We start from the raw sequence: 19,975 nt of genomic DNA, 5'->3' as shown, positions 1-19,975 counted from the left end.
CGCGAGCACTGAAACGAGATCGCAAACTCGCCCTGAGATGAGCAGGCAGTCTCATCCCAGCGGGGCAAATGAGCGTACTGGGGAATGGGAGGTCTGTGGGGAGTTACCCAGCGGAGTGGCTCCCATTGGTGTCCCAAAATCAACCCCAGTGCTAATCGACGCGGCCTCAAACCCGTAGGTAGAAGGACTGAGGCGGGGAGCTGCTGGGGTGGTCTTTCCCTCTAATGAAGGAAAAACCGCAACCACAACGTTGCCATGGTCACGTTCTCGCAGTGAGAACATGACCCGTCCACGAACGCTGTCTCCGCGTAAGCACGTAAGACCGCGATCGTGGCCATCGGAAGCGGAGAGGTAACGACCGCAACCAGGAAATACACACAAACGGAGAGGCATCTTTAAAAAGACGCTCTCCGTTAATGCCACTCTTTTAGAAGGGAAAATATACTCTTTCAGTAGGAAGAATATACTCTTTTAGCTGCTGAAGTGCCCAGGGGTGTTCTCTGCACTTCACCAGTGCAAGAGGGGGAGAAGCCGCTGTAATGCTCCGTAATCATGACATGGAACCACATGACCTGAACAGGAACTAAACTTTAACTAAACTTTAAAAAAAAGACATGAAATCAAGAACAAAACACATATAGACGTGACAATCAGCCAGTTGCCAAATATATACATTTTAGTCACAAAACACGAAATTTGGTTGCAAATGCGAGTGATTTCCTCTCATCATAATGGAGGGTTGCGAATAGAGTAAAAGATCGATCTTGGGATTTAAGAATCGATATCGAGATTGTTCAAACGAAGATCACGATGCATCGGAAATCTATATTTTTACCCACCCCTAGATTTCAGCCACAGATCCTTCGACCTCCTTATTCAATATGTAAGAGTCAGTGAAAGGGTAGAAAATTGTCAAGAAAAACAGTTAATTATAAACATCATAAGTGTACCTCAGGGGGGAAAATGATGATATAACCCCTTTAAATGCAAAAGTCGATTAAGTCTGCCTAGAAGGTGATGTTCATGTTTTGAACAGGACATGGAGAGCATATCAACCTACACTCTGTATTCACATGCACCCCAACTAAGAGGTGGATTGATATGATTTTATATCAAATGACAGGTGTTCAATACTCACTTAACTTCAAATAAAAAACTAATCTGGAGCAAATGGAAAATTATATTTCTGCTCTGGCAGCAAGACTGGCCCTGACCCAGCAGACGATAAATTCTATACATGCCACTTGTCCTTGAAAGCCTGGCCCGGTAAATAAACATTTGCTGGAGAGGGTGCACCGTCAGCAGAGAGGCTCACGCTCATTGTCCTGCCTACAGCTTTGACATCCCTCTGATAATTGCATGTCCATGCAATTATATCAGAACTGAGAAGGAGAGGGCGAAGATATTCTACTTTCCAGGACAAACCTTTTTAAGAAAGTTCATGGCCCCTTGAATGAACCCAAGGAGTTTCACATGGGTCTTATTGTAGAGGTAGTAAGAAGAATATTCATGCTGCCTTCAAGTCATGTTGGAATTATCATATTTATGAGTTCAGTACACATGAACGGCAACACAATGGTGTAATTTACCCAACATAATCAGCCATCGTGGTCTCATTAGTATTCTTAGGTATTCGTGTGTAAAGTGTGGTTCTACACTTTTGTACGTTTGCACAGACACCGAAACTTACTATATTGTTGTATTTACAGCATCTGAAACGTAAAGCCTTTTACTTTTTAACAACTTTAGAGATGTACAAATGTTTACGAATCCTTTGGGGTTAAGAGTAGAGCTAGACCGATATATCGGTTTTACCGATTAATCAGTGCTGATAGTTGCTTTATGGAACTATCAGTTATCTGCAAAAATCTATGCTGATTGTTATTTTTAATATTATTCCTCTGTGTTTCTCTGTGGCGGGCCCTGGAGTATTCTACAGTTAGAATGGCTTGGTTCTGCAGTATAACAATATATAGTAAACAATCACTGGCGCCTCGTGGGGATTTGCTCTATCTTAATCTTTCATCATTGACAATTTTCATCCATATTTTTGGAAACAATTGCGATTATATGGAAACATATCCCGTCAGCACATACATCGCCATCTCCAACTTCATACTTTTGTTAATAATAATAAAAAAACCTCATCTGTTGAAATATGTATGTATACAAAATCCCTTATTTCATGAATATATAGGCTATAAAAAGCTGAATTTGGTAAATACTTAAAATTTTGCATTTTAATGGAGCCAAGTCTCTGTCATTTCAAAATAAGGGTCCTCTGTGAATTTTGGGATTGTTTATAGTTAAAAGTCCTGCGTTATGCACAAAATCGTGATTTTTTTTTCTGGTTATCCTTGGGATTTTGGTTGCACAATAAACCGCATCTGGGATTTTATTCATTTTGGACTCTTGTAGCCTCTATGTCTGTGCCCGTCATAGTAAGGAAAGACTAAGATTTGTTTTTTTATCATTCCATATATCGATTTTAAAAACTATTGGCTGATTAATCGGTTATCAGCCTTTTTCACCACCTTAGTTATTGGTATCGGCAAAATACACTATCGGTCGACCTCTAGTTCAGAACATCTGTAGTTTCTGAACAATTGTGACATGCGTAAATATTACACCGTAACACTGACTGTGTTTCACATATTTCATACTTGTTGGGGTTTATAATTAAATAATTAAATTCAGCAACACAAAGAGTAGAAATAATTATACTTTAATTAGTCACATCTGGATGTCATTTATTCTGTACATGCCATTAAAAAAGGTCTTTCTCTGCCAAAGTTTCTCCATCATTTACTGATAAATGAAAGTTCCACTAATGTGTCGGAGTACTGAACTTGTTCACCTGCAGCGGTAACCTCATAAAGGTTCCGGGAATTTCTGTTTCGTCAGAGGAGTCAGAAAGACTTGCAATTGTGAATGTTGACTATACAATTTAGTTAGTAGGTATTTTGTGTACTGTTGATGAAGAATAATGATAAAGCTTCCCATAAATACCACTTTCCTTACGAGGTTTATGAGGTGATAGGCTTACTTGACAAAATTACATTTTCCATCATTCTCTGTGGCAGCACACAAAAATACACAGATAAAAAATTATTTAAACACCGAACATCTTGTGTGATGTGACAAGGTGTCAAGTTTTATCTCATGTTGCATCTTGCACCTTTATTTGTTGGGTAGTGAAACAGAGAGTCCAAAAATGTGAAACTGCCTTACGTGTCCAAAGTCACTTGAAGGCACATCATATCATAATTACTTCTTAACTCATAAGTAGGAACTTCCCAGGAGGACTTGAAGGCAGCATTAGATCATGAAGATTGGTTATAAGGTTTATAGACATGGCTGCCAGCCACTTGTACGCCATCCAAATCACATCCCAGGTTTGTACCAAGTGTCACCACTGATGTGGAAAAGGATGATGACTTTATAACATTGAGCAAGTGAACATAAAACTGTTTGTTTCATAAAATTTCAAGAGGAATGTCATTTTGTAAAGTCATCTTCATCAAGCTCTAATGCACAGCATTACTGTCTGAACAAAATCGTCCACAACATGGCAGACATAATCAATAACGGCTGGTCATACCCAACATAATTAAATAAGAATGCTAAGCAGTACTCTTTGCGTCCCTAAGATCCCCATCCTTGCCAAAACTAAAGTATTTTTTTGGCAGATTCCAGTAAACAACTGTTGAATTACAATGTGTTCAAACCAGGAGTGACACGACAAGATTATAGCAATAAGCCCTTTTTTTTTTTTTTTTTTTTTCACAATTAAAGCAAAAATTCTGCATGACTCAAGAAAATCTGCCATTTAGAACAGTGTGTGGACAAGTTTTCTCAGACTGCATGCTTTCTCTCTTCTGACCCTTTTTTTTTTTTTTCATTTTTTGGAAATCTGTGGAAACACAATAGTGGAGTTTTTCTTTTGCTGTTGGAGCAAATGGGAAAGCAAAATAATATTTGCTGTGGTCTCTTATTCACCGCTATAGAAGTTTAACCCTGCAATAGTTTACTTCCACGTTCCTAAACCCAGAAATGTGAAAAGGGTCCATTTTGTGCTTACAAAAATTTTAAACACTGCCCCAAGTGGTCAAAACTGGAAGTGTTGTTGCAGGGCTTGTATGAGCTCCAGTTTCCAGGGGAAATGTCCAAAGCGTGGCATCAAAAGCAAGTTGTATTTTAGTTGTAAATGATGTAATACAGTCAACAGAATTGCATATTTTATTAACCATACGGCCTAACCCAAACCCCAACCCTTAACCTAACCATCAATGGAGTAAAAATGCTATTTTCAAATGAAAGTGCAACCTACGAAACATGTTCACTATGGTTTATGTTAACATGATTTCTTATTGGTTCCCACAGGACCAGAACCTTAGTCTCGAAAGTTTGCCCGTGCATGGCGTGCAATAGGCTATCAGTAGTGCTACAGGGAAATGTGCTTACACTTGAATTGATGCAATAATGTCTGATGGGGGAAGGTGCTTATCAGTAATATAGTTGAATGGGTTGATTTCAGGATACATGAACTTTCAGAAGCAACATGTAGATTTCCCATATGATAATGTTGACCAGTTGATCTACAGCAACAGTAAGCATTTCTCACTTGTTGTTTTATCATATCATCCTTGCTAACATACGACGTACCAGTTACGTAATGTATTCATCCTTTTTGGTAATTTCATGACTTACTAACAGGCAACGTAACTGCAACTGATTGCCTTTACTTTTACAAGTTTCAAAACTTAAGTCTCAAGTATGCATAACTTGTTTTTCTCAGAAACTATAAATTAAAAGAAATTATTTTGGTCCAATCAAAATATGCAATTAATAATGTTTATTTAAATTAACCACAGCTCAAAATGTATATATATGTTTTTGAAATCATGAATATGCTTTGTATTAACTTATTTTAAGCCATGTTAACTTAATAATTAAACTATATGATTTTAGGTGACTTGAAATGTGCTAGCAGAATTACTTAATTTTTTTTTTGTAACTGCCTTGTTATATTTTTATTTTATTTATTTAACTTAAATGTGAAAATTTTGCAACTTAAACATAAAAAAATAAATAAAATAAGCAAACTGCATGTAGTAAACATATTTAATATAAAAAGACAAGGTACAATTATTGACAAAACATGATGCACAAAAAAACCCACATTTGACAGCGACAGGATAAATTGTCTACAGCTCCATTAGTGTTGCACATCCTTCAACGTTTAAACCTTATAAAGCCTACTCTTTTGGGTAACTCAGATCTAATGCATAAATCAGTCCAAATGTAAAAAGAAACCTGAAAAGCCTGGGCAGGTGGGTGATGGGTTCACTTTCAAGAACAATGAAATTTCTGACCAGATTGTAGTGAATTGCAGCATCAGTGAGTTCTCTGACCGCTGTTAACAGGGCAACTGGTGAATATTCAACATTTGTCTCTTCTGAATCTTCAGCCCTGAAATGCAGAAACAGAAAAAAGTGGCAAAATTAAAGAACAATCTATTCAAATCTGTTTCAAAATACACACCTACATAAAAGAATAGTTCACACAAAAATGTTGTCATTATTTACTCACTTATTCCAGACCTGTATGACTTTATTTCTTCCGTGGAAGACAAAACTTTTTTTATTTTTTATAAATCATCTTATTTAAAGGGATAGTTCCACCAAAAATGAAAATTCTCTCATCAGTTACTCACCCTCATGCCATCCCAGATGTTTATGACTTACTTTCTTCTGCAGAAAGTATATTTACTGTGAGTAAATGATGATTGAATTTTCATTTTTGGGTGAACTAATCTATACGACTCCAGTGGTTAAATATATATCTTCTGAAGCGATAGTTAAAAAAAGGACTTAAATATTGATCTGTTTCTTACCCACACCTATCATATCACTTCTGAAGACATGGCTTTAACCACTGGAGTCTTATGGATTACTTTTATGCTGCCATTATGTGCTTTTTAGAGTTTTAAAATGTTGGTATCCTTTCACTTGCATTGAATGGACCAACAGAGATTAGATATTCTTCTAAAACTCTTGTGTACAGGAGGAAAAAGTCACACATCTGGGATGACATGAGGGTCAGTAAATGAGAGCGGTTTTATTTTTGAGTAAACTCTCCCTTTAAGTTTGGGACAGGCTCAAATTATTCTGTGTGAAATAAAGGTCTGTTGAACCATAGAACAATATTAAACAACTAAGACATAATACCTTTAAGTAACGAGTCAAGAGAATCTCAGCAAGTTCATCAGAAGTATTTTCCGACTCCAGTGCTTTCTGACGAGATATAAAGACATCAGTGAAGACTGTGCTGATCAAGTTCTGCATATGTGTGTTTGGTAGATTCTGATTTGTAAAGTGCTACTCAGCAAACACCTGAAACAGAGAGACAAGAAAGGCTAGTTACATTAACAATGGATTGAAAGACATCCCTACAAATGATCAAACTTGTGCATTAACACAACAGTTTATCTGGACATTTTTATTTCTCTTCAACTTGTTTGGTGGTCAAACAATATGTAAGTCATAAAAAATGGGGAAAACCAGTTAAATCCAATGTTGCCCATTTAGATTAAATAAAGAAATATGGCTATTTTACAGTAAATACACACACACACTTGTTACTTACCTCGGAAACTTGTAACATGCGAACAACAAAATACATCCACCTTGTTCAAATTAGGGCGGGAAACTAGTCCAAACAAGTCCTTTGAGCCCTCAATATTCTTTAGAATGGGGAGAAAAAGGAATAGCATATAAGTCTATCAGTTAAATTACACAACAGTAACGTTAAAAAAGCCTTAATTTAATCTAAAGAATCACAGGTGAACTCCAATAAACAAAAATTCCTCAATGTTAAAATGCTTATAAATGTAGAAATTGTACCTCTGTCGATCCACTGAGGAGCTGCTTTAGTTAAGCACGTGCTGCATCATTTAAAATACTATCCTGTAGACGAACAAAACGCTCTTTAGGTAACTGGTGCTGTTCGTTTTGTATTCTACATATCCTCAAATATCATAATTAAACTGAAGTTAAACTAAGAGGTTACATTAGTTACCTAAACCAGCAACTTGCTCTATGCCTCCTTCCAACATTAAGTACTGTTAGGGATATTTATGTAAATTCATCTAAATTTAATCTTTGTGTAGTTCCCGTATTACAAAAATAATAACAGAAGTTATGACTGAATTTGAGATTACTTACTTTTGAATCCACTCGGACAGCAGCGAACATCTTGATGGAGGAAAAGTGCGCGCTCACAGCATCCAAATCATAAGCATGTGTTTGAACAGAAGTATATTCCTTCTCCAAAAGAAAACTCCTCTAATTAGAAGCTACATGCATGTAAACCTTAAATACATGCAAACCGATTTTTTCACGTATGGTGCAATAAATAAGTAGATATTATGTCCAAATGAATATGCACGTCAATAAAGGTGTCTGTTCCAACTCAATATTTTAACGTTTTTAATGTACTTGCTTTGCTTTGCACATCACATAAAAATGTTAATTGATTCTTTCAATACACATTAAGTTAATTTTGTTCATCCAGGCCAAATCCTTTTTAATTGGTGTTATACGTTGCATTTTGACTATATAGGGCAATGCAAGACAAACAACAGAATAAAAAAAACAAAACAACAATAACTGTTGTTTGTACTTATTAAAGAAGGCAATCTGGTCAAGTTATAAGGAGTCATGGAAATCCATTTAAATAAAGTGTATTATTCATAAGTCAAGTGAACTCCAATGATCCTGCAGTGCTCCCATCAAAACATTAAAATAGTTAACAAACTCAATATAATAAATGCCAATTCAAATTTATCTCTTCAAATGGAAACACTTGATGACTGCTGCCGACTGTGTCCCAACTGTTTACTTCCTGCTGCCAGTTGCCCTTTTTGAACAAGCTTGATTGGAACAAGCTCTTTCGAAATGAACGCATCGAGTTAAACCAAAGAGTCACATTTTCAAGTCAGTTTAACATGATGCAATCGTGTTTGAACAAGAAACCTGATACAATGGTGTTAAATCAAAATGAATTGTTTAAATAAAGTGAACAGCCTCCAAAAATCTTTTTTTTGAGAGTAAGCCTTTATGTATGTAAATATGTTTGATGCTATTTGTTAAAATACATGTATACATAATATAATATAAATGTGAATCTATCTATTTATCTATCTATCTATCGATAGATAGATAGAATTTTCCAGGTTGTCACGACATAATCAGTTACGTTGCCACGATGAAAGTTTGGTCATCAAATTACGTTGCAGTTACGTAATGGCCATGTCATTTGGTTAGCTGGGATGTCTGGTTAGGACACAGTGTTAAGAAAATTATAATCAAGCATTCATTTTAAAGGTCCCTGGCAAAAACTCATTCCCAGCACTTGTGACTAAAAGATTGTGATGTCAGGTTTCAGACAGAGAGAGTCTGTGTGTTCGTATTCCTGACCAGTACCACGTGACTGATGAAAGTAGAGATAAAAACTAACATCAGGAGGCATAATGAGAGTCATGCATTTACTTATTTTAGCTTACTTGGTGCACTACATGAGATAAGATTTAAAAAGAAATAAATAAACATCTTTTAAAAGCATAGTTCACCCAAGAATAATACATTTCTTACTTCCAGTCACCCTCGAAAGCGCATCCACTAGGGGACTCGGTTTACGCTGCCACCATTCACTTGTATTTTATGAACCTACAGAACTAAGATTTACTTCTAAAAAAGTATTGTATTGATCTTACTAGCTGACAACATAATGCACAATAACTGTATTTGTCTGTTCAGTGGATTTTCTGTAGAATTTTTGTGAACGTCTGTGCAGTGAAAACTTCATGTTACTGTAGTCAGTTAAGGCCAGGGTTCCCACAGACATAAAAAAATCAGAAAATATCAGGTAACTTAAATTTTGCTTTGATTCTTAAGAATCTTCTCCAGTAGTCTTGGTAAGGTCCTGAAAATTCACGAGTCAAAAGATTCATTTTGTTGCATCTGCCATTGAGCATGCCAACTGGAGAAGCAATTTGTGCAGAGGCAATGCCCATAATCCCTGCTCTTGAATTATTTATGTGTCTTTGGTCAAAGCATGGCAACATAAATGTACATGAAACTAATTACCGTTCAGAATTAATAGATGCTTCTTTTTTTGTGTGTTTTAGTGTTTAAATTATGTCTTGCTGTAAAAAGTTGTTTTATTTGAAGTCACCATCAGGGTGATTAGTGTTCACTCAGGTGAAGTTTCTTCAGTTTTCCAGTTGTCTTAACTTTGTGGAAGTTTAAGTGGTGATTACATACACTGCTTTTTAAGTCAGACCAACTAAATAGTATTTTGGTGGGGCTGATACATGAACTTTAGTGGAATTGAAAAGCTGCATGACAAAGAATTTGTCGCTACAAATTTAAAAATGTGAGCTTGTTGAATTTGGATAAACATGTAGAAATCACTGTTATATAAGCACAGACAAACTTAAACTGTTAAGTTGAAACAACTAATTTGCCCTTAAGTTGAGAAAACTCAAAAAAATCCTTAAGCTGGTTGCCTTCATTTTTTAACGTTTTCCCAACTTTTTATTTTTTACAGTGAATGGGAAGGCACACAGTGATCCGCCACATGATTTATGAATGCTTACTCGCTGTCAGTGTGAATGGTGCATCTCATCTCGCTCCCTACCTCCCTATGTTGTATATGTCAGTATATCGTGAACACAAAGTCGGGCATTGGCTGAATTTGTGAATAGGACAGCCCTAGAAAGGGTCGATTCCCTGAGACAGAACAAAAATGGGCGTTTCCCAATCAGTGGGCGTTTTCAAATCGGGACGGGCGTTTTCCAACCATTTTAAGTGATTTGCCTACTACAATGAGATTCCCTACTTTCATTGGATAGTTGAGAAACGGCCATCCTTGTTTGGAAGCGTCCACTGATTACTACATTGAGATTCCCTACTTTCATTGGATTGTTGAAAAACGCCCATCCCGGTTTAAAAAAGGCCACAGATTGGGAAATGCCCATAATTTTTCTGCAGAGATCTATACTTCGATTCCCTAACCAGTGCCCTGACTACAGAACTAGGGAGCTGACTGACCGTTTGTTTTGGTTTCCCATCCAAATATATCATTTTTTCTTAATAGACCAAGCAAAAATGCAACTAAACTTAACAGCCAGTGATCACCATGTATTTTTGTTGTATTGAAAAGAGCAGCTTCTGACGTGAAAAGAAGTCACATCGAGCAGCACGAAGGTGGGTACATGATGAAAGAACTTTCAGTTTAAAGCAAATGAGCAGTGAAGGTGCGTTTCGCTTGGAACAAATTCAGACAGTGTTTTAGACTGCCTATATTTTTAGGATCGTTCCGCTGACGAAACATTAAGAAAAACATGTCCAAAAAAACTTCAATAGGCAAAAAACTCCAGAAAACAAGAGTTATGAAAAATTAGATGTGACCTAGAGCTTTATACAGATTAATCCAGTGCATGCCATTGAAGAGACTGTAAGTCTATGCCTTACAGCCTCACTTTTTATTCCCATCAAAAATAAAATATGGTGCTGCTGTGAATAAGGTTGATGCTTCTGTGTGGCATGTACTATCTAAATCAACTGCAGGCCTCATTTAAATGCACCGCCTCTCCAATCGCCTGAGGTTCAAGTGTCGAGTCGAGTCAGCTCCTTTCAGACTGACTATGATCATTATGGTGTGGAGCTTCATGTAAGATGAAGTGTTTATCCGTCCACTCATACCGCCTGGGCTATATTTAGAGCTGAATACACAGAAGCCAACCCTTCACTGTTAACAACATGTCACATCTGGCCCATTTTAGTTATTTGTTGTCACAACACAAGTATTCACCCAGTATTACGTATTGTCAGGGCCGTGACACAATGACAACAAATGTAACGACTTACTTTCTAATATGAGTTCAAATGAAGGCGGACAACATGAGAAATCCTGAGAGAAAATAGAGGCTTTGGCAGCAGCTGTAAATAAATCAGGAATGGTGGATCTTATAAAGACTAGGATTTAATTTTCAGCTGATGGAAATGTTTGTGGCAGAGCTCAACAAGATAATGTTATACAAAGTGTTGCACTATAAAGTATAGATTTCTCTTGATAATATTTTTACAAAATCCATCCAGCTATCATTTCATAAATGTTCCTTGAAGTCAACATGAAATGGATGCAACCCCATTTACTTCCGTAAAGTGATATGTATTTGGAGTGAAACTAAATATTCAATGGAAAAATATGAAGGTGTCATTATAAATGATGATAGAATGTAAATTTTGTAAAAAAAAAAAAAATGTCTGCAAAGTTTCAGAAATCAAAGTGCATGACAAATGGAGTTATTGACTCCCAAAAGAAAGAACCGATTCTGAACACCTGAAACGAGTCGTTAGTAATTCCAGACTTAATTCCTAACCTACGTAATTTGGTAACAAAAAACCTGCCTCTGGTCTTCATTGACTGCTTGCGAACAGCTTTGATCCGCCCTCAAACACTACACTAAGCGGTAGACCAATCACAACAGACTGGGACATCTGACCAATCAGAGCAGAGTAGGCTCTCTGAAAGGAGGAGTTTAGAATGAATCCTTTAGAACGGATCATTGAACGAGTCGTTTTTGACACTGGGTAAAAAAAGGTAATGCTGCAATTTAAATTATGAGCAAAATAAAGTGTTTTTTGACCTTGGATGCATGTAAATCTATTGTATGATACCTTGAAAAAAAAATTAGGCACGTTTAAAACCATAATAGGTGCTCTTTAACTATTATTCAATATTTTTGAAAGGCTGCATTATCTAAAAGAGTAGCCTAAAACAATGGCTATATTTGGCAATTGTTTAACAATTATTTTCTGTCTTGGGTGATGCCAGCTGAAAAGGAAATTTGTTTCAGAGGTGGAACGTGGTGTTGAGACAATCATTGTTTTCTTTGGAATAAAATGCACCTATCATGCACAATAAGACCAGGAATGTGTTTTATGAAAGCAAATAGGCTTCATTTTTATTTCATATTGATCTTAACATCATAGTGCCAGAAAGACCAGAGTTAACCAACTAAAAACAAAGTAATTTGTCTTGGGAACCTGGGAATGTGGCAACGGTACACAACAGAAAAAGGCAACCTGACCAACTCTCTATTTACAAGATAAGACTCTCTTTCTATCAGAGTTTATCTTCCAGATCACCTTGGGCTGCAGCCCAGCCCGAGACACGGCGAGAGTTCAGAGACAGCAGGCCAATTTCTCGATTCAATGCTTTTAGTCACCTGCCTCTGAAAGGCAAACATTCAACTTAATTTTGCAGTGATACAATAAACATGAAAAATACTCAGCCGCAAGAAAGACACTTCAATCTTCTACTCCAACATGAGCAGCCTAATTTCAAAACAAGCCACTTTATATAAGCTTAAGTGGAGGGGCTTGACACACACATACAGAGCATACAGACAGAAGCCTGTGTGGAAGGCTTACCTTTTTGAAGGTGTGGGCGTGCCAGAGGAAATGACTATGGTATCATTCATGTTGTTGGCTACTGGCCTCTGCTGACTGTAAAATCACAGAGTTTGGGTCAAACACAGCCACAAATCTATGGATGCCACTTTATAGGGTTCCCACAACTTTGGATCAATGAATATCCAGGACTTTTCCAGTCGTTCATGATTTCTGGATAAGGATTTTTTTCATTTTAGTGATTGCATTCATAAAGAGCCATTTCTAAACTAACAGTTAAAATATTTGAGAGCTGAGCATAACTAGAAACAAATTACTTTCACTATAGAAATTTCCATGATTCATGTATTTGTTGTTTCATTTTCCAGTAAATTTTGTTTCCCCTTTTTCTCCCAAAACATTCCAAAAAATCTGAAATGCCCAATTCCCAATGCGCTCTAAGTCCTCATGGTCACGTAGTGATTCGCCTCAGTCTGGGTGGTGGAGGACGAATCCCAGTTGCCTCCGTGTCTGAGACCGTCAACCCGCGCATCTTATCACATGGATTGTTGAGTGCGTTGCCACGGAGACATGGCGCGTGTGGAGGCTTCACGCCATCCACTGCGGCAAACACGCTCAACTCACCACGTGCCCCACTGAGAACGAACCACATTATAGCGACCACAAGGAGGTTACCCCATGTGACTCTACCCTCCCTAGCAACTGGGCCGATTTGGTTGCTTAGGAGACCTGGCTGGAGTCACTCAGCACGCCCTGGGATTCGAACTAGCGAACTCCAGGGGTGGTAGCCAGTGTATTTTACCACTGAGCTACCCAGGCCCCCAAAATTTCTAAAAGTCCTTAAAATGAGGTACATTTACTAGAGAAGCAAAATAACATAAGATATGATGTTTTTCTTTTTGTGAGTTTATACTTAAAACACTAAGAAAACACTATTTGCTAATGGGCTACAAAAATAAACTTGTTTTCTCTTTGAATTAAGTTTTTCTTACCCCACTGGCAAAAAGTTTTGTCTTGTTTTATGCAATAACCTCACAAAATTTTCATGATCAAACGGGAAATAAATATGCTACTTCAGAATGTTTACGTACCCTGAAATCGACTCCATTCTGCCGAATTACTGTAAAGTGGCATCTCCCATAAGACATTTTTCATCAATTCCCTTTCCCTCTATCGCTACTGGTAGCGTATTGTGCCAGCAATCTTCAAGACACGGGTTCTGGTCCCATGGAAACCAGGAAGTAATTGCGTTTACATAAACAATGATGAGCACAATTCGGAGGTTGCATATTCACTCTAAAATGACATTTTTTTACCTCACTGATGGTTAAGGTACTTTGGTTTAGGGCGTATAATTAATAAACTATACATTCCTGCTGACTGTATTATATTACTAAAAATACACCTCACTTTTGGCGCCACCCTGTGGACATTTCACCCATAAACTGGTCAACAACACTTCCAGCTTCGGCCACTGGGGGCAGTGGTTAGAATTTCGGTAAGCACTAACCAATTTCAGCAACAGAAATTTTAACCTCCTGTCCCGAATTCACAGTGTGATCAGTCTGAATTTTGTTTGCTTTCCACTAGGCATGTCATAAAATATCGATATATCGATTATTGATCGACACTATTTTATTGATACGTTTTTGAGGCATCGATATATTAACATTAGCTGACATTATTTGTTTGCTTTCCAATTTACTGTCAGTTGGCCTTCTGTTTAATGTAGTCTGGCATAATAGCGTTGGGAGACCATTTGAGGGTGATATAACATTTACTGAAGCCAGTCGTGTGTAGGACAAGGCACAGTTCAAACTAAGTTGTGGATCTAGTCACCATACACACAAATGTTACAAAGGCTTTTGTACTTCTTCGAGAATTAACAAAGTGACGTTGATGAGTTTGCAGGTTAGTGTATGACAATTGGAAATGGTGACATTTATTATGCAATTTCTCTGTATGTACTGTATCTTTGAAGATGTTTCATTCAAGCTCTCAAACTACAAAAAGACATACTTGTAACTGAAAATACATTGTGTAGGCTATATACAAGATACATATACACAATATATCATCCAGTGATGGCCAGAGAAAATAATCCTTGCCTTTGATAAGGATTTGGGTCGAATTTAATGGAAAATTATGCGTATTGCGCTCCGTGGCACCGCAGAATTTTGTATTGCTCCGAGTTTTAAAACAGACAAGTCATGTCGTCTGCCAGACACGCCCGGTGTGCGACCCCCTTTAATTTACCCTGCCGCTCACACTTTACCAAAGTTGGGTTGAGAAATATGTTTGAAGAGACAAAGACTAATGTGTAACGTGCATTCCTATTTATATCAGAAAAAATGCCGATATACTGTATATCAATAATCATCGGGAACATTTTCTTATTATTGATGTTTGAAAAAGGCATCGATCCCAAGCTTACTTTCTCTGAAAAAAGGTCTTATAAACTTGTGCAATTCTACTACTCACGTAAATGTTTTTTTTTTTTTTTTTTGCCAAGATGTTTTTAAAGATTTTTTTTTAAAGGAAAACAAGACAAAAATACTGTAGTCAGTAATATTTTTGGCAGTGCTTTCCATGACATTTTAAAATTGTATTATTTATCATGACTTTTCCAGGCATGGAAATTCCCTCATGTTTCCAGGTTAAAGACATCAAAACACTCTAAGAGTTACTGACATTTTAAAGTACTGTACACCATTTGAACGTCTGTAAAACTTCCTCATCATAATCGCCTTACAGACACTGACATTTTAATTTAATGCTATTTGCCCAAACGTAATTAAGTTAACAAGAAGACAAAAGGGATGTGGAGGAATTCTAATTAAAGCTGGAGAAATCGGAGAGGGTAAAGTGAAGGGGAGGGGTGACATTGCAGAAGGTAATCTGTATGAGTAAACAACACCACAGGATCCATCTGGACCTGATGCCTGCCAGTTCTGATGTATACACATGACAGATCATCTAGACATCTTTGAACGTGAGCTTCACTGTCTGTCTCACTCTCTGTCTGTCTCTCTGTCTATGGTTCTCTACCTTTTCCATTATTATTTCATAAGGTTAATTCCAATACATTTAAAAAAAAATTGATGTTATCAAGTTTTCGCACAGACTGGACAGCTGTCGAAACGTCCCTCTACGAACATTCATTTCTTATTTCATAATCTAATTATGTAAGTCAATGGTTGTTTTGTCTTATACAGCTGCAGGAAATAGTATGTGAACCCTACAGACAATACCTATAAACAGAAAAATATCTTTAAAATAACTTGATCTAACCCATAAAAAATACTTTTATTGGCGTAACCCAATTTTTCAGGTTGATTTAGTCAGATTAAACAACATTTTTGGCTTGAATAAAACCATTTAATTTAGATGTAGCAAAATGAAGCACATTTTTACAGTAGGATACCTAACAAAACATTTTTACAGTGTTGAAAGCAATGAGATTAAATGGAGAACAGACTTCTGCTTATGCCTCCTGATTCTCAGATTTATCTCCTGAGAAAAAGACTCCAGTAATCTCACGTGTCTCTTATCGAGTTTCAGAAGACATCTCAACAATGTTACAAACTGTGCTCAGATTTACCAAGACACCAAAGTCTACAATCAAAAGTCAGTGATTTCAATATGAGCTCAAACATTGCTCATCAAATTCTTCCAAGACCAAATCATCTTAGCTAAGTTATCCACATTTTATAGCTCTATATTCTTACTGCTTGTCAAAAATGTTCTTATTGTTGGCTCTGACAAACACCTCCAATCTCCTCTCATTGACTGAACTCTAGTTAGCACCTGGAAAGTCATTAGCCTAGGGATTCACATACATTTCCACCCTGCACAGTGAATGTTTACATGATATGTTCAATAAAGATGTGAAAATGTATCATAGTTTGCATGTTATTTGTATAAGAAGGCTGTGTTTGTCTGCTGCAGTGTCTTATTTGAAGATTAGATCAAATTGAATGTCCATTTCAAGCAGAATCTAAAGGGTTCACATACTTTTCCTTGCAACTGTATCTACCTCTTTTTCCCCGGAACACCATTTTTGCCTAATGCAATCCAAAATTCCAAAACGTAATTTTTTCAAACGATAGGAAACATACAATAGGATGTCAGTTCCAAGTTCCCGAGCCTGACAAACAGGCTCGGGAAGGGTCAGCACATTTGCATTACTGAGACGTCTTGATGTTAATGTTTCCTGGGGCTGCAAGCATCATATCACAAGGCTTGTGAAACCCTGTCTTATAGCAGTCCAAGCAGGGGCATCTTTTTGGGGATCTTGAATGAAAAATCTCAAACAACATGCTTATATCTAAAAAATCCAAAGCACTTTTATTCAATGCAATCACTCACTCACCTCCTGCAGGGAAAAGGGTGCCCGTCCGTCAAGCACTGAAACACAAGCAGCTCTGTCCAGCTGCCTGTCCTGTTCTCCACTTCACTGAAAGAGCATCTCAATGCACAACACTGCTGCTGCCTCCAAGGAAACCTGACAGTCACGTGAAACAGTGACGATCCAGACACACTCTTACTCTCTTCTCGTCTGCCTCTCTCTCTCTCTTTCTCTGTTCCAGCCTCCCGGCTTTACCCAGTCTCTTCTACCTTGTAGATGCACATACATTCACCCACTCAGAACAGATGCTGTACTCCTCCCTAAGACTATCCCTATCTTTGTTTCCAGCCCCACACATAATTCATAATCTGCATCCATAACAAATAATGCCCTCTTCTGCAGCAGAGAGACAGCGTTAGAACACAATATCTATACAGAATGTAACCCACACAGAAACAATAGTCTTATTTTGTATAGTATAGGGTCTAGGGACGTGCAAAACTACATATTTTCAAAAACGACTGGTTGTGGGTTGTCTGAATGATTAGTTGACTATTCTGCTCTGTATAATTAGGCTGGTTTAGGGTGACCAATCAGATGTGTTTCTTGGGGACACAGTGAGCCAAAAAAAGTGGAAAATATATATGCATGTCATTGCATTATTTTGTTAGATAACAAAATCTTACAGCAAGTAGTATTTTATTTTATTTATTTATTTTTTAAAGACAGCACAAGCATATTTTTCAAGCAAAAATGTCACATTTGTTGGGCTTGAAATGATAAAACCACTGTTCCAAATGAAGACAAAAAATATTGTGACACTTTCTGGTTGTCATATGTTAGTGGAACAAGTCCATAGTTAAAGGGATAGTTCACCCAAAAATGAAAGTTCTCTCATCATTTACTCACCCTCATGCCATCCCAGATGTGTTTTTTTTTTCTTTCTGTAGAACAAAAACAAAGATTTTTAGAAGAATATCTCAGCTCTGTAGGTCCATACGATGCAAGTGAATGGTGGCCAGAACTTTCAAGGTCCAAAAAGCACATAAAGGCAGCATAAAAGTAATCCATATTACTCCAGTGGTTAAAGTCATGTATTCTAAAGCGATATGATGAGTGAGAAACAGGTGAATATTTAAGTCCTTTGTTACTATATATCTCCCCTTTCACCTTCACATTCTTCTTTTGTTTTTGGCGATTCATATTCTTCATGCATATCACCACCTACTGGGTAGGGAGGAGAATTTATGGTAAAAAAAAACAAAAAAAAGGACATAAATATGAATCTGTTTCTCACCCACACCTATCGTATCGCTTTAGAATACATTATTTTAACCACTGTAGTCTTATGGATTACTTTTATGCTGCCTTTATATGCTTTTTGTTGCTTCAAAGTTCTGGACACCATTCACTTGCATTGTATGGACCTATATAGCTGAGATATTCTTCTAAAAATCTTTGTTTGTGTTCTGCAGAAGAAAGAAAGTCATACACATCTGGGATGACATGAGGCTATGTAAATGATGAGAGAATTTTCATTTTTGGGTGAACTATCCCTTTAATAGATGATCTACACCAGGGGTGTCAAACTCGGTTCATGGAGGGCCACAGTCCAGCAGAATTTAACTCCAACCCTAATTAAACACACCTGAAGCAGCAAATCAAGGTCTTCAGGAGTGCTTGAAGATTACAAGGAGGCATTTCGGAGCAGGGCTGGAACTAAACTCTGCAGGGCTGCGGCCCTCTTGGAACTGAGTTTGACACCCCTGATCTACACCTTTTTAGTCTGCAAGGACACCTGTGTGAACTTGAGGGGAACTGATTTCATATATCAGCAAAAATGAACTTGAAGTTGACACCAGTTGGTTAAAGTCCACTGTAAAATGGAAAGAAAAGCTCTAGCATCATTTGTGTTCAGATACCACTTGGTTTGACATTTTGAAATCTAATGCAAAGACATTCAGACATTTTATCATTTGTGGCTTAGGTGTCCAAATAATTTTTGGGATCACTATATATTGACAAATTAATGTAGATAGGGTGACTAACAGATATTCAACAACTTTGCTGCACAAAACTTTGGTAGTCCTCACCAAAAATTGAGACTTAAGGATTATGCATAATAACAGGAACATTTCACACAGCAGGCAATTTGAAGTAAGCCAGTAGCTGTCTTACATTTTTTTGAAGGTGGGGAATTTTTTACAAAAGCAGTGCTTTGATGGCAGTAGTGGTAGTGCTTTAAAGAGGATGGATTTAGAGATAAAACAGCATGTCAGCATGCTAAAACCCTGTCCCTGAAGTTGTATTTCTAAATTCATCCAGTTTAAAGTACCACCGCCACAAAAACATAAATAAATCAAATTAATCTGTAAAGAAAATAAGAAAATAATCTACATTGTAAAAGTGGTAACCTGATATAACCCTAAAAATCTCAGGTTTTGTTGGTGTAATTAAATGTATTCAGGTTGATTCAGTGATGTTAACAAAATATTTTTACAAATTAATTTAGATGCTTTCTCATTAAGGACATGTAAATAATTTGTAAATAGTCATTTGAGTGTCAAATAATATTATTGAATTAATAGATGTTTTAGCTGTGTATTTCTAATGATGTTTTGCTGTAAAAAAGTTGTTATTTGGTTAGTCACCATCAGGATGATTAGTGTTGGCATTGATGAAGTTTCTTAAGTTATTAAGTTGACTTAACTTCAAAAAGTTTAAAGTACCGGCTATTTTCACCACCTTTTAAGTTAGGCCAACTACTTGGAACCTCTGTGGGGCTGACTCATGATCTTATGTTGAAATGTAAATCTGCTTGATAAAGAATATATTTTTATATTATTTTCAAGAATATTAAAAATGCTAATTTATTGAACTTAATAATCACTGATATTTTTGAGTTTGCTGAACTTATTGTGTTAAGTTCATGGAATTTATAATACAACTTGAATTGTTCAGCTAGTACAACTAATTTGCCTGAAGTTGAGTAAACTTAAAAATGCTTTGCAGATGGTTGCCTTATTTTTTAAGTTTACTCACCTTTTTATTTTTTACAGTGCAATTGCACAGTATTTTTTGAAAGCTGGTCATTCTGTGTCTGCTTTAACTTTTTTAATAAAGCATCCAAGTAGGCGGGAAATAC

The 19,975-nt window shown here is 36.8% G+C and overlaps 1 protein-coding gene and 1 long non-coding RNA gene across 6 annotated transcripts in view; both read right to left on the bottom strand.

Moving 5' to 3' along the window:
- LOC127455039 (dystrobrevin beta-like) overlaps positions 1-19,975 on the bottom strand; it is an 89,283-nt gene that overhangs the window by 25,006 nt on the left and 44,302 nt on the right. For 4 of the 5 annotated variants that reach the window (XM_051722589.1, XM_051722587.1, XM_051722588.1 and 1 more), the window contains one exon: positions 12,504-12,578. The exons of the other annotated variant lie outside the window; for it this stretch is intronic. In XM_051722589.1, coding sequence (XP_051578549.1) covers positions 12,504-12,578 — 75 coding nt within the window. The remainder of the gene's footprint in view (positions 1-12,503; positions 12,579-19,975) is intronic. 5 annotated transcript variants of the gene reach the window in all.
- On the bottom strand, positions 5,129-10,475 carry LOC127455053 (uncharacterized). Its single transcript, XR_007899631.1, has 4 exons — positions 6,906-10,475; positions 6,649-6,745; positions 6,231-6,395; positions 5,129-5,472 (listed from the first exon to the last, which is right to left on the bottom strand). It is a non-coding gene; the product is annotated as an uncharacterized LOC127455053 (long non-coding RNA).

The sequence above is a fragment of the Myxocyprinus asiaticus genome, chromosome 17, assembly GCF_019703515.2.
Source record: "Myxocyprinus asiaticus isolate MX2 ecotype Aquarium Trade chromosome 17, UBuf_Myxa_2, whole genome shotgun sequence".
NCBI lineage: Eukaryota > Metazoa > Chordata > Actinopteri > Cypriniformes > Catostomidae > Myxocyprinus > Myxocyprinus asiaticus.
This window is presented reverse-complemented; position numbering and strand designations above follow the sequence as displayed.